This window comes from Triturus cristatus, chromosome 4_1, assembly GCF_964204655.1.
Source record: "Triturus cristatus chromosome 4_1, aTriCri1.1, whole genome shotgun sequence".
Taxonomy (NCBI): Eukaryota; Metazoa; Chordata; class Amphibia; order Caudata; family Salamandridae; genus Triturus; species Triturus cristatus.
This window is the reverse complement of record NC_140585.1, coordinates 1264102487-1264126854: the sequence shown is the minus strand read 5'-3', so window position 1 is coordinate 1264126854 and position 24368 is coordinate 1264102487. Positions and strand designations below refer to the sequence as shown.

Below are 24368 nucleotides of genomic sequence, written 5' to 3'. Positions count from 1 at the left end.
GGCTGAAGTGGAGGGAAAATGGCAAAGGATGTTCACAGGACCCATGGAAATCAGAGAACCGGGGGAGGCGAGGAGAGAGCATAGTGTAGAGCCGAGGGTAGGCACCGGAGCCTGGAGACTGCCAAAGAGAGGGGGCAGACCGAAGAGACCCTAAAAGGCACATATGGGAATACACAGGAAACCGAAGAGGGTCGTGGGAGACGCAGAGGGCAGCAGAAGAGTCAAGCAGAGTGAGGAGAGAGGTGTCACAGAAGATAGAAGAACATCCTGAGGAGAGCGGGAATCCCAAAAGAGCCAAGAGTGTGGTGGTGGTGGTGGGGGGGGGGGGGGGGGGGGTTTGGAATGTAGTAATCTAGAAGAGAAGCCTTGGTTTTCACTGTAGCCAGAAGAGAACACTCAGTGAAGTATGGAAGCTGTAAGAGAGATATGTGAAGGTGCGGAAGGAATAACAGAACCCAGGAGGATGTATAGAGTGAACTGGGACCTCAGAGGAGGGGCGTGCACAGAAGAGATCAGAAGTGGGCAGGGGAGGCATAGTGACCCGACGAGAGCACCAGAGAAGATGGATTGCAAAAAGATGGCACAGAGGAGACATTACAGGGGTTTTCAGGGAGGTAAAAAGAGATAATGGCAACACTAACGAATTTTGAATGGTGACATATGAGCACATGTTTACTTTTGCCTATGGCTGCACATTTTTGAGGGACCGGAACTTATTTCTCATCCCCTCACCTTTGACCAAAAGAAAGAAGGGAAAACAGTTTTAAATCTCTTATTAAGGGGGGATCCCGGGGTTCCCGATGGATGGCATGCTTAAGCTCAGTCAGGGCCTTAGTGCATGCATGATCGAACCATCTTCTACCATTTTTCGACCTATTCCTGGAAACCGCCCTCAGACTCTCTTTAACGGTGGCTGCTATAATATTAAAATGTTCTATTATATTTTCGCTTTTTGAATTTTCATCCAGGCAAATTCTAAAGCTATCTGTACAGGTATTAACCAGTTTAGCTAAGAATTTGTCCGGCACCACCTTACTCCACTTAAGGGAATACCCATTTTGTCTCCCCATCAAAACATCCGGGGCAGCCTGTATCTGCGCGCTATCATGTTGGCATGCTGTGAATGGGCTATCAATTTCAAGTACTTGTGGGTAATGATCACTCAGTGGCAATTCATAAATCTTGAAACTAGAGACCCTGAATCCAGAGGTATTCGAACAAATAATAAAATCAATGGTAGTCGATGCACCCCTCCCAATAAAGGTCGGGAGAAATGGTGTTGGGCGCGTAGCCAATTCATTTACATATCCCAAATCACAATTAAATAATGTCTCGTTCAACAAGTCCCCAGTTAGAGTATGATCAAAGTGTGTGAGATTAATGTCTTGCTCTAACATTAAACCACATATTCCTTTTTGACCCTTTTTGCAAAGATGACAGTTAAAATCCCCCCCCATAAAATCATTACTTCCCTCATCTTGCTATCTATCTCCCCTTGTAAATCATTATTTAGCCTTTTCATAATCTCCTGAATTACAGTACTTGGGATATTATTATAAAAATTTATAATAACAAGACTGATCCCAGATTTAGTATCTATCACAACTTTGTGATAGAAACTACACTCTGAGTGGAAGCGGACCTTCTCATATGATAAACGATTTGAGAGGTACGTAATTAGACCTCCTTTAGGTCTCCCATGTGTCCCTCCTACTGCCGGAGTGCAGTAAGTTTTGTAGCCAATTAAATGTATGGGCTCTATGGTCCAAGTTTCTTGCAAGGCCACCATGTCCATACTATCCATGTCTATTTTCCAAGAGGGATTAGAAATTTTCTGTTTTAAACCTGCCACGTTCCAAAACATCACAGTACAATTTTCTTTATGGCTAGGTATTATTGCCTCATCCATAACAACATGGCCCCTATCAGTCTAATTTATTTCAGCTGTAGATTCACCCAGGATTTCTATTGGGCTGATTTCAGCTGTAGATTCACCCAGGATTTCTATCGGGTCATTGTATCATAAACATGCGTAAGTGTGCATACTGTGAGTGTGATCACTGTTTTCTGTGTATGAGAAGCGGTAAAGTTGACCTCTTCAGAACAGTAGTGCCACATGCGATCTCACGCTTTGGTTTCAGTTCGTGCAAAGTTCACAAGTAGGTCGCATCACATGGAAGTGACACAGATTTGCAAACAGCTCCCTTATAAGCCATTATTTTTTTTAAAAACCCTTCAATTCTTGAGGAGCATCTTTAACGTTGCACGACCATTGAATACAGAAGCGATGGAAACATCCATAGTGTCTAATGTGATACTTAGATACTTTTAGGTCTCGCCTAGACAGCACATACACTCTCTTTTCTAGACATTTTGTTTAGTAATCTTACTGCCGAGCCATTGCTTTTATTGGTTGCCTTAATTGTCATTCTTATATGCTTGCTTGTATGTGGTCAGTGTGTGACAGCTTGTCCTCTTTTTGTGTGCTGAACCCTCCCATGGACTCTCTCAAGTACATGTGTCCTTCCACTGCTTCTCTTGTGGGTTACATATTTCTTCAGCTGAACAAGTTTTTGGGAGTGTGTCTCGTCCATATTATTGTGCTTTAAACAGTCCTCATATGTCTGCTTGTATGTGGTCAGCACGTAAAGCCTTCTTTCCTTGTCTTTAGGTCTCCTCAGCCACTTTCTGCGATTTATTTATTCTTTTCTATACCTTTAAAAGAAATTGCTAGTGCACCTCACCCATGTTTTTCTTTACCGTTAGACAGTATTTGCTAGTGCACCTCGCTCATGTCCTGAGAGTTTTTTCCCTACAAACAAAGGCAGCCTATGTTTTTAAGTTTTCCCAGTTTACGGTAGGTACCGTCCAGTTCATTTTGGCCCAGGATGCTTTATTTATTGGCATCTTTAGCTTTTGTGCACCTAACACATTGACCGTTTCTTTCTTTATGCCCATGTTGCGTGTTCCCTTTTTTTCATTTTTCATTCGCCTGTGCTCTGAGATGTATTTTTTTTTATAGTGGAAATCCAGGGCGAGTGATTGCAAAAAATGTTCTCTTACAACTGTCATCACTTGCTTGCCCTACTAGATTAACCCATGAGGACATTTAATAAATACAATTCTTAGTTAGGAAAATGTGCTCTTCTGCTCTTTTGACTTTCTTTGTCTTGGGAGAAGTCTGTTTGAGGCGGTATAAATGGACACATTCTATAATTTGGCCACAATCACAGAATGCTATGTGGGATACCTGGAACTGATCACGCTTCCTCATCTTTAAAGTCCACCACTCTGCCATTAACTGTTCGAATAACAATGCAAAAGACCAAGACTAAATTACTGATCAGTTACGTTGTGAATTTTTTATGTAAATATCACTTCCTCCTTCTCATTCCAAGTTTTTTTTAAATTTTAAATATTTATAGAGCACAACATTCTAAATAAATGTATTGGAGTATTTTACATGTGCAACATGCTACATAAGATCCTATTAATGTTTTTAGGCACAGGACATTTATTGATTTGCTCAAGATAACAGGATGTTGAGCAGTCACTGGAACTCGTAACCGGGCTACCTATTTACAAACAAGGGAGTTTAAGCAGTAGCAATGCATCTCCCGCCTTCATTCTCTGCACCAAATGCCATGACACAGTTTTACAGCTAGAAACATATGTTCCTTTATCTCTCTCTTTTAAGACAAAACAAAATAACTACTAAACTTAGTGAAGTGCATTTTAACCTTACAGAGTTGGTAGCACTGCTGATTACACAATCACTCTTAACAAGCCTAATCAACACACTACTAATTTTTGCACTCAAAAAATTACGAAAGAATAATTTGCTCTTTTTAAAGAGAAAATATATCAACACAAACTACTTGAACTAAAGTTTCAAAGAACATATACACGTGTTACATTCTTACACTGCTCTCCACTGCGTGCGTTCCTTTTACAACGCACACCAACTTCCATTTATATTTCTCTGTTATTTACAATCATTACTTTATTTTACCAAAACATTAATTTCATGTACATATTTTTAAAGATATCTACTTCTCAATTCTCGGGTTCTGTTGCGCATTGTGTCTGAGTCCCCATCCCTCTCTCTCCAGAACTTCCTACTTCTACATCACACGTTTTTGTATTTTACTCATCATCCTCTGCCACCAATTTGTTGATTAAATACCTATGTCCTGTTCATTCAGTCCAAGAAGAAAATTAGGTAGGGTACACAAGAGAACTTTAATCCATGGGAATACACGTGTTTTGGACTATCATGTGCACTGGATGCAGGCTGGACCTAAAAACGAAGGTATGAAACGCTAGCATTTTTAAATCCCGCAAACGCAACCCAGCGCGAAGGTATTGGAGCGCTTTACACGAGCAACAGTTACATTACTCAAGGACACATCATTTTTTTTAAAAGGACATTGAGATTAAATGATTTGCCCAGAATCACAGGATGTTGCGCTGATATCAAGACTCGAACCTGGTTCCCCAGTTACAAAGTCGGCAGCTCTAGCCATAGCGCCATTTTTTTAATCGCCTTCAGTACTGTCTCTCTTCTTCCCCACCTACTGTAATAAAACATTTAAAAAATAAGAACGTATAGGCTGCTTGTCCCCATATCCAATTATTTTTATTTAATAATCTCATCTCCAAAGTAAGAGACGTGATGAGTTTATTATGTCCATGCCCATTTCCTACCCATTCATTTAATACAGCCCCTAGATGGCAGAACTTGAGTCAAATATCCAAAAGAGGCAAAAACAATATTTCTGATTAATCTCTACCACCGGTCTCGCGCCTCTCCTGCTCATTCATTCTTCCTTTTTGTATATTTTTCCTGTACTCTTTCTTAGGATTGCCTGCTATCCCGACTTTATTTAAGCTGCGTCTCCCAGCTCTCGCCCAAACCTCTTTCTCTCTCACTGCCACCAACACCCTGTCCACCCCTCATCCATACCGATCTCCCAGTCCCTGGCCGCTTTGTTCTCTTTACACTCCTTTCCTGCCCAGCTGTCTCTTTGTGCTTCATTCACTGACCCTGTCTTTTAGAGAGTGATTACCTGCATGGGCAGCGTTCAGACCAGGACCAGGCAAGTGGATGGGGAGGCATTGGGACAGCTTATGGCAAAGCCATTTTATTTGCGCTAATATTTACACCACTTATAATAGAACATGCTTGGGCCTACGTCTACTAAGATACTGTTCACTGGACTGATTACATTGTGCATGAAAAATAAATTTGCTGTTCATAATCACGTCACTCCACTCGATGACACTCTACGCCATGACACTCTACAGCACTCGATGACACACCACTAACTGGCACCCTAATCCATGCTACAACACTCTACTCCACTATGCACCATTCCACACCACTTTACTGCACTTAACGACACTCTACTCCACTGTATGATACTCTACGGCACTCTGACTCTCTATTTCACTCGACGCCACTCCACTTTATGGCACTTTTCCACAATTCTCCACTCTATGCCACTCCACTCCACGACCCTCTGTGCTACTCCACTCTATGCCACTCTACAACGCTCTATGTTGCTTTACACCACTTTACACAACTCTACAACATTCTCCTTTGACACTCTACTATGCAACACTCTACTCTTCTATGCTCTACGTCACTCCATTCTACAATACTCCACTCTACTTTACTCTACCCCACTCTACACTGCTCCACCCTACAGTACTCTACGATGCCCTACTCTAATCTTTGCCAAATCACAACACTCTGCCACTCCACTTCACTGTACACCACTCCACTCTTCGCTACTCCACTCTACAACTTCCTATTTCACATTATGCCACTCTATGCCAAATTACTCCACTCTGCATCAATCCACTATGCTCAACTCCACTCTACATCACTCTACGTCACAACGGCACTCCACATTAGGACACACTACTACACTCTACACCATTCCACTCTAAGCTACTCTATGCCACTCGACTCTATTCCACTCCAATGTGACGTTCCACTCCGGCACTGTTCTCCACTCCACTCTATGCCACTCAGACACTCGACTACTCTCCAACCCTCCATGACACTGCACTCTGTTCCACTCTACGCCATTCTTTTCCACTCTACTCCATGCCTCTCCACTCCACAACACTTTACTCCACTCATGCCACTTTACTCCACTCTTTGCCACACCACTCTGTGCTACTCCTTTCTACAACACTCCACTCTACCCCACTCCAATCTATACTACTCCACTCCAGACACTCTACTCCATGACATTCCATGCCACTCCACCCCACTCTGCCACTCCACTCTATGCCACACTACTCCACTCCACAACACTCTACTCCACGCCATTGTATGCCATTGCACTCTACACGTCTGTATGCCACTCCAATCTATGCCACTTCACTCTGCGACACTCCACTCTTTGACACTGGATTCTATGACACACTGTGCCAATCCACTCTCCTCCACGACTCTCCACTCTACGACAATCTACTACACTCTAAGGCCCTCTGCACCACTCCACTCTGACACTCTAGTCTACTCAATGCCCCTCTCTTCTATGCCACTAGCTTTTAGCCATGCTGAGTAGCAGCCACGTTGGTGTACAACATGGATAAAAAATACATTGGCAGAGCCAATAGCTTTAGCATAGATGAGACCTATTGCTTTGCCAATGCTTGTTACATTTGGCATCTATGGCATTTAATCCAAGTTTATTTTAGGGGTGAGGCATGTAATGTTACCACGTGCAGGCTCTGGCTTGTAAGTGAATTCATTTTCTAAATGGGGACGAGTAGGTCTTCCCTAATTTTGTCCACATTTGCTGGAAGGGGAGCAGGGACGCCTCCGGTATCACCACACTTCTTTATAGGGGACCACTGTTGGCAAAGCTAGGAGTATCCTACTCTATTGCTTCAAGCACAGAGCCAGAACATCCAAGTCAGCCAAGGACATCACTCACCCTAAACAGCTTGTGTTTCGGTAGGTGGTTTGTTGGGCTTTGTATTGATGTCTTGTAAATGTATTGTTTTATTTAAAATACAGTCCCTCAGCTTTCAAATGGTGGAAGTCCATTCATAACTCTGCTTTTCCAGTCAGCTCTGGCAGGTAAACACGCACGAATTTCCTGTCTTTGAAAAAGTATAAACAAGAAATTCCTGACACCATCTTGTAGTGGCTGTATGCAAATTGTACCAACATGTACCTTGTGTCTGGAGATAGATAAAGCACACGTTGGAGGGAGTGATGGGTGCTGCAAGCCTTAAAGTTCAGCTATCTTAGTGACTGTTGCTTGTTAATACTTTGATATCATTGCTTGGAGTAGCATTTCCCTTTTTAGGTCTCGTCTAAGCAATGCATGCGGTGTCTCTTCTTCGAGACATGCCTACAGCCCGCCTATTGCTTTTGACTTGTTTCTTCGTGTGTCCTTCCCAAAAGCTTGCTTCTGTGAAGGTAATCTGTGTTTTTTGTCCCTCCTTCTTGTGTCTTGCTCCCTCCCAAGGAGCTGTGGCCTATTACTTGTATCCTTTCACTTTTGTCTATTTCAGTTAGTGTGAAAGTACAACACTGCACAACACTAGAATGTTCTTAAGGGTTGGAACCGGTGGGTCCACCCAGCCTCAGTATAAGGACATGACTTTCTCTGACTTGAAAGCCATGTGTGCTGCAAGGCACCTGAAGCTACGACAGAGTCCCTCCACACAACACCTGATAGATCTGCTGACAGCAGATTATCTTAGATTAGCTCTAGGAGCTAATGGGTCTGAATCAGTGAGTGGGTCAATGATAGTATCTGGGTCAGATGATGAAAATCAAGATGACCAAGACTCTGTGGTTGAAGGGCCAGATCCACAAGGGTCTGAAAAGGACAGAGGAATTCTCCCTCAGAGAACTGACAGAGTGGAGGAAAGGCCTAGGTCCCTTTCCAGGGAATCTGACCACTCCTATCACTCTGGCAGAGAATCTATCCACCAGAGGAGCTCCTACTTTCCTAGAAGGGAGACCTCCTCTGACAGAATGTACAAACTGCTGCAGTATGAGGAAGCAAGAGTTGCCCTCAAAACCAAGCAGTTGGCATTAGATAGAGAAGCCTTTGAGCTCCAGAGAGCTTCTAGAAGAGAGGGGTTAGAACCCCCTGGTGGCAGCAACAGTGTCCCTAGAGGCAGAGAATATATTCCAGATCATAGGAACGTGAGCAAGGTTGTTCCTCCCAACCAGACTGGGGATGATATCCACAAGTGGATAACTGCTATGGAAAGGGCCTGTTGAGTAGAACGGGTCCCCCAAAAGCAGTGGGCAGCAATCTTGTGGCTCTCCTTTTCAGATAAAGGTAGAGACAAGCTCCTCACTGTTAGAGAAGAGGATGCTGATGACTATGAAGTCCTGAAGAGTGTACTGATAGATAGGTTTGGCTTAACCACTGAGCAGTACAGGTTGAAGTTCAGAGACACCCAAGAGGCACAGACTCCGGACTGGGCTGACTTTGTAGATTGTGCAACCAAGGCTCTGGAGGGTTGGCTGGATGGCAGTAGGGTTACTGATTTCAAGGGATTGTATAATCTAATGATGAGAGAACAGATACTTAATAATTGCCAGAACCAGTTGTTGCATCAATACCTGGTGGACTCAGATCTGACCCCTCCCCAAGAACTGGGAAAGAAGGCAGACAAATGGGCCAGAACCAGGGTGAGGCAGAAAACCCAGAACCAAGGGGTGACACAAAGAAGCAGGATTCTAAGGGCTCTGGGAAAGGTGGGGATAAGTCAAAAGACCAGAAGTCTTCACAAGGTCCCCAAAAATCTGTGTCTGGTGGGGATTCACAATCCAGCAAGGGGAAAGACCAAAAGAAGCCCTGGTGCAAATTCTGTAAACAGAAAGGGCACTGGACTTCTGATTGTAACAAGTCCAAAGACCAAACCACCACCACTCCTGCCCCTAAGGCAACTGTTCCCCCTGGTTCAGCTACTGGTGGAGGTGGTACACAGAATAAGGGTGTAGTAGGGTTGACCCTGGGTTCTGAAGTGGACTCTGGCCTAGTCAGGCATTGCTGATTTGTGATGGAGACATTGATATGTCCTTCCTAATGAGCCCCAGTAATCTGGGCAAATACAAACAGCAGCCTGTAATAAATGGCAAACAGGCTTTGGCATTAAGGGACACAGGTGCTAGTGTCACCATGATGGCAGAGGATCTTGTGGACCCTGGACAGATCATCCTGGGCGAAATGTACCAGGTGACCAATGCAAGCAATGTCAGGACCAACCATAGTCTGGCAGTTGTGAATTTCTCCTGGGGATGGGTAACTGGCCTCAAGATGGTTGTAGTCAGTGCAGACCTCCCTGTAGAATGTCTATTGGGCAATGATCTTGAGACTTCAGCCTGGTCTGAAGTAGAGTTATGGACTCATGCTGAGATGTTGGGCATACCTGCAGAGGTATTTGCTGTGACCAGGTCACAAGCCAAAATGCATAACACTGAACCAGCTCTGGATCCGGAACCCATGGACCAGAAGCTTCCCAAGAAGAGGAGCAGTAGGGTTAAGGCAGTGCCTTCCCCTGTCTCGGATCACAGATTCACCTCTTGAGGGAGGAGAAGCAGATCCTGAAGAAGGAACTGCCCTAGAGGAACTTGAGCCTGATCAGGTTGAGTTCTTGGGGGCAGGGGGCCCTTCTAGGGAAGATCTGAGTAAGGAGCAACAGTGCTGCCCCTCTCTTCAACCTCTCAGACAGCAGGCTGCTGCTGAGGCTGCTGGGAGTGCTAGTGGGTCCCATAACGTTTATTGGGATGAGGGACTCCTATATTCTGAGGGTAGAGATCCAACCCCTGGAGCCACCAGGAGGCTGGTAATACCTCAGAAGTTTAGGGGGTTCCTCTTGACCCTAGCACATGATATCCCTTTGGCAGGTCATTTGGGTCAAAACAAGACCTGGGACAATCTTGTTCCACATTTCCATTGGCCACATATGTCAGAAGACACCAAGGAGTTTTGTCGCTCCTGTGTCACCTGTCAAGCCAGTGGCAAGTCAGGTGGCACAACAAAGGCCCCCCTGATACCACTACCTGTGGTGGGGGTACCCTTTGAAAGGGTAGGGATTGACATTGTTGGTCCCCTTGACCCTCCAACTGCATCTGGGCACAGATTTATCCTGGTGGTAGTGGATCATGCCACCAGGTACTCAGAGGCAATTCCCCTGAGGACCACCACAGCCCCTGTGGTGGCAAGAGCCCTCATTGGAGTTTTATCCAGAGTGGGTTTCCCAAAGGAGGTCATCTCTGACAGAGGTACAAACTTCATGTCAGGATATTTGAAAGCAATGTGGAAGGAGTGTGGTGTAACTTATAAATTCACCACCCCCTATCACCCACAATGCAATGGGTTGGTTGAACGTTTCAACAAACCCCTTAAGGGAATGATTAAAGGGCTCCCAGAGAAGCTTAGGCGGAAATGGGACCTTCTTCTTCCCTGCCTTTTATTTACATAGAGAGATTCCACAGAAGGGGTTGGTTACAGCCCATTTGAGCTTCGGTTTGGACACCCTGTAAGAGGTCCATTATGTTTGGTAAAAGAGGGCTGGGAGTTACCTCTTAAACCCCCCAAACAGGATGTGATGGACTATGTACTTGGTCTCCGCTCCAGGATATCCGAATACATGAAGAAGGCAACCAAAAACCTGGAGGCCAGCCAAGAATTACAAAAAACTTGGCATGACCAAAAGGCTGTGCTGACTGTGTACCAGCCAGGACAGAAAGTGTGGGTGTTGGAGCCTGTGGCCCCAGCAGCCCTCCAAGACAAATGGAGTGGCCCCCTTACAATAGTTGAGGAAAAGGGAGAAGTCACCTATCTGGTGAATCTTGGAACTCCCAGGAGTCCCCTGAGGGTGCTCCATATCAACAGATTGAAACCATATATTGACAGTGCTGACATGGGCTTGCTCATGGCAACTGATGAGGAACAGGAGGAGGAGAGTGACCCTCTCCCTGACCTGCTCTCACAGAACCCTGATGATGGGTCAGAAGATGGTGTTGCTTTGGCAAGCAGCTTCACTGACCATCAACAAACTGAATACAGACAAGTTCTGCAACAGTACAGACATATGTTTAGCCTGACCCCTAGTCAGACTACCTGGTGCATCCATGAGGTGGACACTGGGGACAGTCTGCCTGTCAAGAGTAAAATCTACAAGCAACCTGACCATGTCAGGGACTATATCAGGACTGAAGTCCAGAACATGTTGGAACTAGGTGTTAATGAGCCTTCAGATAGCCCTTGGGCTACTCCAGTAGTCCTTGTGCCTAAACCTCATACCCAGGGTGGTAAGAAAGAAATGAGGTTTTGTGTAGACTACATAGGCCTCAATGCAGTCACCAGGACTGATGCCTATCCCATACCAAGGGCAGATGAGCTGACTGATACTTTGGCCTCAGCCAAGTATCTGAGTACATTTGACCTAACAGCTGGCTACTGGCAGATCAGGTTAGCTGATGATGCAAAAGCCAAAACAGCATTTTCGACCCCTAGTGGGCACTACCACTTTGTGGTGATGCCCTTTGGATTGAAAAATGCACCTGCCACTTTTCAGAGTTCGGTGAACAAAGTTCTGGCAGGGATGGACACTTATTGCTCAGCTTATCTAGATGATATTGCTGTCTTTAGTTCCTCCTGGCAGGATAACCTGGTCCACCTCAGAAATGTTTTGGAGGCCCTGCAGAAAGCAGGCCTCACTATCAAGGCCACTAAGTGCCAGATAGGGCAGAGTCAGGTTGTGTACCTGGGCCACCTTGTAGGCGGGGGCCAGGTTCAACCTTTACAGAGCAACATCCATACCATAATGGAATGGGTTGCTCCAACCACCCAGTCACAGGTTAGAGCCTTCTTAGGCCTGACTGGGTACTATAGGAGGTTTGTGAAGGGATATGGATCTATAGTGCTCCCCTTGAATGATCTTAACTCAAAGAAAATGCCAAAAAAGGTTCAGTGGACAGCTAGTTGTCAAAAGGCATTTGAAGACGTAAAGCAGGCCATGTGCACTGCTCCCATATTACAGAGTCCAGACTACACCAAAAAGTTCATTGTCCAAACAGATGCTTCTGAGCTGGGTGTGGGAGCGGTACTGTCTCAACTGAATGATCAAGGTCAAGACCAGCCAGTAGCTTTCATTAGCAGAAGGCTGACCCCTAGATAGAAACATTGGTGAGCTATAGAGAGGGAGGCCTTTGCTGTGGTGTGGGCCCTGAAGAAGCTAAGGCCATACCTGTTTGGCACTCACTTCATAGTTCAGACTGACCACAAGCCCCTCCTATGGCTTAAACAGACAAAAGGTGAAAACCCAAAACATTTAAGGTGGTCCATTTCCCTACAGGGGATGGACTATACAGTGGAACATAGACCTGGGACCCAACATGCCAATGCAGATGGACTCTCAAGGTATTTCCACTTAGAACACGAAGACTCAACTGGTCAAGGTTAGTTTAGTGTCCCTGCGTTTGGGGGGGGGGGGGTTGTGTAGGAGAGTAGGATCTGCCTCGTATGTTGCCCCATCCTCTCTGTTCTCTCTAAACAACATGAAGTGCATATTAGGTGCACTAGTGATTGGATACAGTGGTGCCTTATGAGTCCCTAGTATATGGTACCTTAGGTACCAAGGGCATAGGTACTTCACAGGCCTACCAGGGAACCCTTGCCATCGCTCCCGCTGGAGCCCGAGGATTTCCTGACTTCTCCAAGACCATCGTGAGTCCCCAGCGACGCTGAGGCAAGTGGACCCCACGAGTGGCGAAGAACCGCAATCCCTGGGTACCGTGCACTATTTTCAAGTGCAACCCCTTCACGACGTTCTACGAACTTGTGCATTGGGCCACATGTGGTCCAAGCCTCTAGCAGGAATCCCTCCGAAGATCAGAGGCCTACCCTGTCCCGAGTGACCGTGGGCCCCTGTTGAGTGGATCCTTCTGAGGTGTCTTCGCGATCCCTTGCCGGTTGGCTCTTGGGTCCCCTGAAGACTTTTCTACAGTTCCAAAGGACTCCCCTGGTTGCTCCAGGCCTGCCCTGACTTACCCTCGCTGGGTGAGTCCCTCAGACCTTGCTGGTCTGCACCGCTGACTTTTAGTCCGTTCCACAAGACTTGCTGTTACCAAGGCTTGCTGGCTCCAATCTGGTCACCGACACCCCAGTAAGCTGCAGACTTCGTGGGACACGCCGAATCTAGCTCCTGGTCGTCATCGACACCTCCTGGACCTTGTGGCTGAAGAGTCAAGACACCCGTGAATCACCTGAAATCACCCGACGACTGTGGGCATCCAGCTTCCTTGCCCCGGGTCACTGCCAAGTGACTTTGAACACTGTCCCCTCTGCTTTCAGGTCTTCCTTTTTCTGAATCCAGGCTTGAATTCCACCGGACTCCTCTTCTGTCTTCACAAGCAGCAAGTCTTCATTGGCTCCCATTGAAGACGACGCCGCGACCCGACACCAAAAGACACCTATGCACCCGGCTTCCCTGGGTGAGGTAACTGCAGCACTACGGTGCTCCTGTGGGTGTTGGCTCTAGAACTACTTACCCTGTAAGTGACTTGCTTGTAGACTCTCCTGAAGTATCCTTATACTCTTAATTTCTAATCGCAACTTGCTCTATTGAAGTCAATAGGGATTCGCGGCTGTGTTAACACACTGCATGCGTCCCCCATGGGTCCTTTACTTACCTGCCTTGGGTGGTTTTGTGAGGTCCCAACGCTTCTGAAGGCCCTAGGCCTTGTCGGTTTGCAAGTCGTTATCGTCAAGTCTCTTTTTTAGTATATGGTCTGGTACGCCCCTAGGGCCCAAGCCATATTTGTGCTTAATTTATTGTGAAATGTTGATATGTGCATATGCTCCTGCCTTCTAATCTCATAAAGAGATTAGTAGAGAGTTGTTTAGTAATAAATACATATATATTTGATACATATACCTATGTGGTGTCCTTTCATTTGGTAATTCAAGAGATTATATGGTAAAACAAGCTGCTTTACGTTTCTCTAAAGACTTAGCCTGAAGGCTGCTCTCCACAGCTACCACTAGGATAGCTTTCTTTAAAGGTTGTCTTAAACCTACTACCATAAGAGTCGAATTGTACTGGTGCGAGGTGTCCACTTTAACTAGTGAACAGCATATACCAGTGCTTTAAATGGACCGGTACTGTCTGGTACGGAGTACCGGCACTTTTTTATTTTAAGAGGGAGAGTACCTGCACTTCTCAAGAGAAATGCTATACTTTTAATTGGAGAGTACCGGCACTTTTCAGAAACAAGCAGGTACTCTGCTACAGAGTACCGTACCTGCACTTCTATTTTTCCATTTCCAGCACTGGCATATACCAAGCCAACTTCTCACATCCACCCACCCCGTCCTTCATCACTACTTGCCCCACCCGTCGCACTCTCCGTCTCCTCCCTTCTAAGGCCTGCTTTTGCTTCCTGGTCACTCATTACAACTACCTCGAATGATAGCTACACACACACGTGAGACCACCAACTATCTCACAGAGGCACCATGCATTAACAATGATTATTGCAACCATATGTGCAAACCCAAAACTCTACAGCTCTATATTTTATAAAAGGAACCATTAGTGCACAGTGTTGCAGATAGCCTGCGTGTTATAAAAGTTAACGATCAAGAAAAGAAATTGTGCGAGCAGTATACTTCATCTTTGCGCTGTGTCACGTGACTCAAGTCTGCTGACGGGTTGTACAGAGACAATGCTGCAAGAGGTTATTGATTTACAGATATTGATTCACACTTTTATGTCAAACTGGATCAGCAATACTCCACAAACCAGGTACTACTTCTATCATATGATGTGATGACTCTGCCGTCACAATATACAGAGCTCCGTTGCCTTCAATTAGGTTTATATATAAATACCTTATACATACAACTTCTGTATTGAATGGAGGCTAAAAAAAGACCCTTGAAAGAACCAAGCCTCTGTGTACTGTGCTAAAATGGCTCAACAAAAGCATGTACTATATCTCTCCGCACATATGCCAAATGGAGCTTATGTAATCTGCAGTACTAGTTTCCACTGCCATTGAGGTAATGCAGGGCATTAATGCTTCAGCTGGCAGCCATCGACAAAAAACATTTGCAAAGCCAATAGGTCTACTGTGGCAGGCAAAACATCCAACATACATCACTTAGTCAGCAAAACATTACAAACTATTGTATTAATTCAAAGTACACTTATTTTCCACACAACAGCTGTAGAATAGAGAAAAACAAAATAGAACCTCTGGCAAAGACGAGACCCATTGGCTGTGCCAATGCTTATTCATATATGATTGCTAAGAAAAAATGATACAGACCGAAACAGGATTTTTCAAATGGGCAGTAAACAGATACGAAATGGAAACCCAAGTAGGAGTATGAGAGGAAGACAAGGGGCGTTTTTGGAATCAGTCATTTTAAAACACATATAGAATTTAAATGTGTCTCAACAATTAGCTTAAAAATCTAGCTGGCCTCTAGTTCTTTGTCTTTTCGCCCTCTGGGTATTCAGGCTCTGTGAAGTCACACGGCCCCTAATTCTCTTCTCACTGCTCTGGTAAGCTGGCTTGGTGCGAGTAATTTTTTATTTCATTCTGCTCGACAGCAGGATGGGTTCTGCTAAACCATATTACAAGGCCCTCTGTGCTGCTCTCCATATGCCTCGTTGCTGCGCCTCCGGATTCATTATCGCAAAGCAGTGTGGAGAGATGCTGCTGAGGGATACAACTGAGGGGAGTATGGAGGGACGCTGCTGAGGCGAGTGTGGAGGGACGCTGCTGAGCCGAGTGTGGAGGGAAGCAGCTGAGGCGAGTGTGGAGGGACGCTGCTAGTGGGGAGTGTGGAGGAACGCTGCTAGTGGGGAGTGTGGAGGAACGCTGCTAGTGGGGAGTGTGGAGGAACGCTGCTGGTGGGGAGTCTGGAGGGACGCTGCTGGTGGGGAGTGTGGAGGTGCTGGGTGGAGTGTGAAGGGACGCTGCTGGGGGAAATGTGGAGGGATGCTGCTGGGGGGAGTGTGGAGGGATGCTGCTGAGGGGAGTGTGGAGGGATGCTGCTGAGGGGAGTGTGGAGGGATGCTGCTGAGGGGAGTGTGGAGGGATGCTGCTGAGGGATGCTGCTGAGGGGAGTGTGGAGAAATGCTGCTGAAGGGAGTGTGGAGGGATGCTGCTGAGATGGTAAACTACCTTCACCCCGCATCCGTGACCCCGCATGCTGTCACAACGCGGTCGTAACAACGACCGCGTTGTGACAACGCATACCATTACTCCGCAAGTCGTTACAACGACTTGCGGAGGGGGGAGAAGGCGTTGTATTTAAAATCCAACACCTTCCCTACAGTCCGCACAGACTGGAGTTGGAATAGTAAATTTTACTATTCCAACATCCAGCGCCCCCCCTCCGCAAGTCGTTGTAACGACTTTCGGGGTAATGGTATGCGTTGTCAGGACTGCGTTGTGACAGCATGCGGGATAATGGTATGCGGAGTGAAGAGGCATATTCTGCAGAGAGGAGTGAAAAGCTCCTGAGATGAGCGTGGAGGAGTACCATGGGAGCGTGGATGTTTGTTGTAGAGGGAAGGAGGCCTGAGCCTCAGGAGAAGGTTGAGGAGTACCGCAGAACGTATAGCGTAGGGTTACTGCTGAGAGTGTGGAGAGATGCGGCGGTGGAGAGTGTGGAGGAATTCTGTGGATGAAGGTGCGAGTGGGTGGTGGAGAGACGGCTGTAGAGCTGGTGTGAAGGGCTGCAGGACGGAGGAGAGCTGCTGTGGAAGGACGATGCAGTAGGATGTACGAAAGGATGCAGGAAAGGTGAGAGAATCTGTAGTTCCTTGGGGGGGCTGCGGAGGGATAGAGGGCGTGGAGGGATTTTGTACATGCAGTGCAGAGTGCTAAGGAAGAGGGGAGAGATGCTGTGCTTAGAAGGCGCTGTGGTGGGATGGAGCGGTGAGGGTGTGGAGGGATGGGGCGGTGAGGGTGTGGAGGGCTGCTGTAGAGATCGTGCGGAGGGCTGCTGTAGAGATCGTGCGGAGGGTTGCAGTATGTAGAATGCAGTAAAGCCCTTCTCACAGGAGCTGACTGTCTTCCAACGCCACTCCACCCTGTCAGGACCTGCTTTGTTTTTAAAATAATGATGTGTTTGGAATTTTAATCTGAAGCAGCCATTGCTCCAGGAAACACCATATGCTGTACTAATTGCAACAATAGTCAATTACATGGCCACAGATTTGAAAAGCCAGCCGCCTCCGTGCCTGGAGAGGGGTCAGGTGGGGCCTTCACGCTGCCCTTGATCCTGACTCTGGCACATCCTGATGCCAGGATGTGCCTGCCAAGGAGGGATAGTAATGGGCACCGCAGCCCTCTTGCACACTAGCCCAGATAGGAGCTGGTGGCTTGACACCTGGAGGGAGTTCTCCATTTGAACATTTTGCCAGGGAGAGCATTTCGGTGGCCCCTTTGAATCTCATGCCAGCAGTTGCTAGTAGGCATCTCGTAAATGGCAGAAATGAAGAGTTTGGTCTGTACAATGTTGGGAGGCTGCCTGTTTGTGCTATAAATGCTCCAGGATGTGTGCTCGTGTTTCCAGTGGGGGCTGCTTCCCTACAGACTTCCCTGTGCTCCCTCCCTCTCTCGTTCCTTGTGCCCATGTTCCCCGCTCCCCTCTGTGTCTTGCCTCCATGCTTCCTCCCGCCTTCCTTGTGACTCTTCTACCCACTTTCCTTCCTGCCTTCTTCTGAGGCGGCTCTGCGCCTGCCATCTCTACCTGGTGAAGACTGAAGGGTGAGGGGTTTGGTGCAGAGCCTTTCACACTCCATCCCGCAGCAGGCCACCTGGACAAGCTGCCCCTTGGACAACTGACCACCCAGGGCCTTCGGGCAGCAGAGGGCTGGTCAGCGCTCCTTCTCACTCTCAAATGGAATGAGCTCTGACCATGGCTCCTCGCCGTGATTACGTCTCCATGTACATTCATAGTTGCAACTCTTTCTCCCTCTTTTTCCGCCTGCTCTATTTTCGTCTTTGCTTGACCTTTCTCAGTTGCATCTTCCAACATCTTCCCTTGCTTATTTCCTCCACTCCTGCTACAGACATTCTTCCCCTGCTCATTTCCTGCTCCTAACACTACCTCCAGTCACTCTTCCTATTTTCTGCTGCCGCCCTCTCACCGTCAGTCCTTACTTCTCTCTCCATCTTGTCCTATTAATATCCTCTTCTCTTGCCAATGGTACTGTAATCTTCCCCCTTCCTTTCTGTCTTACATTTCTTTTTTCTTCTGCTTGTAATAACTTTCTTTCCATTGTCATGTACTTTTCCTGTTGCTTTCCCCTGCACCTTTGCTCATTGGTGACTTGTCTCCTTTTCTCTTGCTACGCCCTCTTCTTTCCCTGCTCCTCTTCTGCTTGTTGACATCTACTTCTGCTGTAGATATTGCAACCCCCTTTCGCCTTCCCTTTCCTCTTCTCATTCCATTCCATTCCTCTTCGCCTTCTTCTCTTCCTTTTCTACTTTTGCTGATACCTATTTAACTACAATTGGCTCACTTTGATGATCCTCTCCCTTGTTTTTTTGTAACATATGTTCCTCAAAATATCCCCTGTTTGAACTGATGTTTTTCTACAGCTCTCTTTTTGGAATCTTCGTCTAACAGCCTCTTCTTCCCTTCCCCTCCTGTAGATGGATCCGGTACAGAAGGCGGTGATGAACCACACATTTGGGGTTCCATTGATAAAGACCAAGAGACCAGTCATATCCTGCAATGTTTGTCAGATCCGGTTCAACTCAGAGGTACGTGCAGCAAGCAGTGCTTGAGGGGTGTAGAGAGCGTCATTGCGCAGAGCAAGAGAGAAATGTGTAGAGGATGCAGTATGTCAGTGTTTGTGACCTCATTTTAGGAAGGCTTTGGGCACTGTTAAAATACCAATCTTGGCTAAAGTTTGGTAGAACAGCCTATCCTTTGGGGATCCCCGCAGTAATAGTGTTAAGCGCATAAGATGCCACATTTCCAGCTCTTTCATGAAGGCTCTGCTCATATCACTCTGCAGAGGGAAGCATTGAAGCTCCAACCTTTCAGGGAATATTGGGCAATTTTAGGTGCTAATCACTCAAGTCTTCGCCCTACAGAAAAATCGTACTGTAAAGAAATGGTATATCCTACTTGGAATTAAAATCCCCACTCAAAGAGGTGGAAAGAGGAGACGGCTAACTAGTGTTTTCCACCATAGATGGGCAAAAATAGTTGGTCACCAATACCTGTAGGTCCAAGAATGCCTGAGCCATGGTAGATATTCAGGATATCCAAATGAGATTAATCTCCTTCAGATTAATGTAAATGGGGATATTTTATATGGTCAGTGGCTATGGTAAAGAATTTACACGAGTTTGGCCCTCATACACCTGTGTTGGACACCCGTGCATATCTGCATGAAGTCAGAGCAAAAGGAAAGCCTGTTGTACTTAAACATTGAAGGTATGGCAAACCAGAAAATGGGAAGCACAAAGGATCAACTTAATAATATATCTTACTAAGCATCATTGAAAAACACTTGAGAGAAGAGATTCCAACTCGAATCGGTGCAGTGAGTATATTTTTCTGCAACAGTATGTGAGGGGGGCGGCAGGAAGGTACCGTGCTTACACTTAAGCGCCTAGACACCTAAGGGTAGTAGTTCACTATAGAAATTGTGATAACATAACACTTGCAAAAAACAAACACCTGATTTACTCACACTTAAATGCATCCAGCAATAAATATAAAAGCAAATGGCTTGAAAGATCAAAAACTTTCTAAAAATATATAACATTAGGCAGTGGCCTAAGTTCAAGCACGGCGGTTTAAATAGAAGTAGAGTGCCAGTATAGTTCCTTCACAAGCAGTGGCAGGCGACAGAACCAGAGCAGGGTGGCACACAACAGACCCAACTGCATGATAGCTGCAATCACACAAACATAAAATCAGAAAGCATAGTCCATAAAAGGATCATCATGTGCCAATGAAGGAAACCTTATCACTTGAAGTGATCATAGAAAGACAGACGAGAACCATCTCTTGAGTACGAAGTATATAAGCCGTTACCAAGCAATACATTGACCTCTATGTATACCAGCGACTACAATTGTAGCAAAGTGTACAACTTCTAAATGCTGAATCTAGGAATCCTTCCTTGAAGCAATCACTGAAACTAGCCTAAACTTAACCTTTAAAGCTGACATAGACATCCAAAAGAGTTCTCCTTGAAACACCTGACGGAAACATCTGCAGATTTTGATAAAAAACAAGGTCAGGAAATGATGCTCAATTCAGCAAGTTAGAACAAAGCTGAATGGTAACAGACATATGAACACACATGAAGAACACCTTGTCTGGGGAGGCCACACTCCCCATGAGCCAATGAGAGTCCACCTCTGCTCTTTACTGTTGTCTTTTCATTTGTCTGCATGCATGGCTAAACCGATGCACACAGAGTATTTCAGGTGTTGTTTCATGACTAGGCTTCGTTGAGCTAAAGTCCGTTTCTGGTTCATGACTTTTCCAAATTCCTAATATTTCCGTCTCTAAAAAACTCAAAAATAATTGAAAAAACATAAAAAGAGGTTGGGGAAAGCCTAGGGAATACATGGTTATTAAGGTGATTGGTGAAGAAATAAAGATATGGGAAATCTCATTATGCACTTTTAGGTAGTCTCGATTGTTTCACTGAAAATATATGGCTACAAATAGAAAATGGCAGAAGAGTGGATTTATCAAGGCATATATACAAGCTTCAATTAACTAAGTGGATTCGCTGGGTTGGGGCACCAATCACAGCTTGGTATCTCAAGACGAACCATACAGTTGTGTTCTGAATGTGAAGGACAGACAGAAGGTAAATGAGAAATTTAAAGGGGATCAGTATGGGACCAAAAACTCAATTCATATTGGGACATTTTCTTTTTGCCTTTTTTTTTTAAAGAGCTTTCAATTTTCTTTCCATGCTGCCATTGATTATGCAAAGTACAATGTAGTTCTGTTTAGTTGTATGTGCTCTCCAGATCGATCCTCGTTTAACCGGCTGTCTGAACCAGGCTACAGCTTTCTTTCATAGTGCCTCCCAAGTTGCAGGCCTTATAACTTTAGAAAGGTTGGTAATAATGATATTGCGGCTGCCTGTTACTTGGTCTTCGATTATCTTGTTGATAACCATTGACTCTGTGCTTCTACATTCTATGATAGTTCCTTTTTTCACAGTTGCTCATCCAACCTCTAGGAACGGAGTCCTTCAAGGTTATTTTGTGTAATATGTATTTTATTGTGGACAACTCATCCAGGGGTGTTTCCCGACGCTAAAACAGGCACTGTATGGGCCAAGCAAGGATCTGGCTATGGGAAGTGCCAGGTTTTCAGTTTCTTGCGGATTTCAATAACTGAGGAGGTTCTGGTGTGCAGGGACAGGTCGGTCCAGGCTTTAGGAGCAAGGTAGCAGAAGGCACGGCTGCCAGATCTGGTAATGCATATGGGGTGGGTGTATGCGAGTAGGAGTCTGGCTGAGCTGATGTGTCTGGTAGGTTTGTGGAAGTTTGTGTATTTGTTGAGGTTAGTGGGGACAATGTTGTGTGAAGCCTTGTAAGAGGAGTTTGAAGAGTGCTTATTTGTGGATTGGGAGCCCGTGAAGCTCTTTGAGGTAAGGTTGGTGTGAGTGTGGGGTGGGAGTTTGAGGGTTAGCTTGGCTGTTGAGTTTTGTATGGTTTGGATTCTTCTGGTCAGTTGGGTTGATTCCAGCATAGAGTGAGTTGCCGTAGTCCAACTTGCTGGGGATGAGGACTAGGGTGACGGTTCTGCAACTGATGATGGGAAGCTATTTAAAGATCTTGAGCATCGTGTTGTGTTGAAGCGGGAGACGGAGACCCAGTTATGGTGAGTTGGCTGTTGATTGTTATTCCGAGGTTCTTTATGTGGGTTGCCTGTAGGGGTGTGGGCCCGACTAATCATCAATGGGCTGGTGTTTCTTGAGGCATTGTTTGCATCTCGAAGGCCAGAGGGGGAAGGTATGGCAGTTAGCGGTAAACTAGCCCCAGGGCACATGGTGGCTTTAGTACATCAGACCTGGTGATAGTCCAGGTGCTTTGTGACTTTTGGATAGTTTTTTTTTTTTAACATACACCTCATTAAGATAGTTTGAGGCATAAAACTTGAGCATTATTGCCCCTTCAATGTAGTGTGGTGTGATGTACTCTTGTGGTTTGTGCTAAACCTTTTATAAGCTCTAAATGCTTTCCTTCTACTGCGCCACTAAAACTTTCAGCTCAGCACAGCATGGACCGTATAAACAGGATGGAACACTAGGGTGTGTCTCTGTGATTTTGGCCAGGATATAATTTAGCATGGCGCCGATGACTGCTCTGTTGTAAACTGAATCGCCTCCTATTGGGGCTATTTTCGCTGTCCAGTCAGATAGATGTTTTGGAATGAGGCTGGTTGTTTTCCATTCTCATACGACCCCTTATAATCTTCCCTTTGTTTCTTGATTAATCCAAGAGCGACTGCATTCTTTACTTGTTTCTTTCTTAGACTGAGGCAGATGAGTCTGGAACTCCCATTGGGGGAATCCATGCAAGTCAGAGTGGTTGCAGTTTTTCTTGCCTAGTGTGGCAAGGTATCAATTTGTTATTTTTTTAGCTTCTCTCTTTTGATTCTTGTACAATTGGTGGTGCTTTGCATCTTATTCATTCCTATTGTTTGGTAGGATTCTCCTGGGTACAACTGTGTCCTTGCTGTTAAGCTCCACAGGGTCATATCTCCCTAGAAACGGGGATCTTTCAGAGATGTAACACGCGTGCATTAGTGCATCATATTTTATTTCTAAAAAGCAAGCCTTGTACAACAGTCTATAGTCCCTTTAGTACAATGGAACCAACCTTATGCATGTGACTCTTAAGTACAGTGGGATAACACAGAGAAAAACAGTGCATGTGTATGGCTGGTATACTTAAATCTGGAAACCTGACATGGCAGGGTGTTTGGCCAACAAAAGAAATTCCAGGAAACCCCAAGGGGAGAGGATGTGGTGTGCCAACCAGAGCTGCGGACTATGGAACTAGGGAAACATGCTCGAGTCTCATCATCGACTCAACACCCTGTGATTCGTTGCAAATCACTTAATTTCCTTATGCCTTAAACAAAAAAATCATGTGTCCTTCTGTAATGTAACTGATATTTATGTAAAGAGCCTTCGGGTCGAGTTTGCGGTATATAAAACTTCCAAAAATAAAGATACGATGGATTCTAAATAAATGTAGGATTGCATGCTGTCCTCAAATGGTGGGGATGTGTGTGCAGGGGAGTGGGAGCTGCATGACTAGCTGTAAAGTGATTCAGGCTAGAAAGAAGAAGTGAGAAGTGGGAGGCCTTGCAGGTCTAGGATGCCGAAAAACAGGATGGCATAAATATCATCTATGAATGTGGAGTAGATGATCTTAAAATAGCATGTTATGCTGTCGGCTGCTTGGAGATGCAAGGCCATACCTTGCCACTGGCAACTAGAACCCTACTGCCCTATGATGCGCTAAACCTCCAGGATTGCGTTCTTCCTCCCCCTGAGATGGCTTACTGCTTCCATGTCTAAAATACACAATATTTCATATCCTGGGTTTTAACCTTGAAAGCATTCGTAGTAGGTTTCTAATAGGTTCAATGAAACCAAGCCAATACGATTATGGAAACGGTGTCCTCGAAGAACAGCAGAGCTGCGGACGGCCACCCTACGGTGTGCTGCTCCCTTGTGTATGGAAGAATGCTGGAGTGCCCTGCGGTTTTCCTTGAAGTGATGGATATGGACTTGCTGCCATTTCGGAGCATAGCACTAACTAACACCACATCGACCTTCTTTTCACCCAAACCATGACTCGGTGGGAGGGCACACAACCTTGTTCATGCACGCAACTCCCATAGGGCTCAAAGGACTTCAACCCTCCCTTTTGGTGTGTCAGACAACTTTCCGGGCTATTCACAGTTTTTGAGCTGGTGTAGTAGCCTGGCCTGGTCTGGCGTCCATCTCTTATTGCAGCTGCACCGAGTACTTCACAGGTCTTTAGGGAGAGGAGAGTGGGGAGAGGATGTGGTCTTCACTTTGGAGCGGGGAAACCAAGGTTCGAGCCTCTGGGTCGACTCCGCATCCTGTGATTCTGGGCAAATCACTTAATCTCCTGTGCCTACCAAAAACATGAATGTGTCCTTGTGTAACGTAACTGGTACTCATGTAAAACGCACCAATACCTTTGGGTTGAGTTTGCGCTATATAAATCTGCAAAAAATAAAAAATAAATTAACTTTTCAACGATGCTTTGTTGCTTTTTCACCCCTTCTTAGAGCCCCTGCATCTCCACTCTG

General features: G+C 45.8%; 1 protein-coding gene across 9 annotated transcripts in view; it reads left to right on the top strand.

Moving 5' to 3' along the window:
* Positions 1-24368, top strand: part of ZNF385A (zinc finger protein 385A) — an 850943-nt gene that overhangs the window by 691812 nt on the left and 134763 nt on the right. For all 9 annotated transcript variants that reach the window (XM_085654753.1, XM_085654752.1, XM_085654755.1 and 6 more), the window contains one exon: positions 18680-18790. In XM_085654753.1, coding sequence (XP_085510879.1) covers positions 18680-18790 — 111 coding nt within the window. The remainder of the gene's footprint in view (positions 1-18679; positions 18791-24368) is intronic.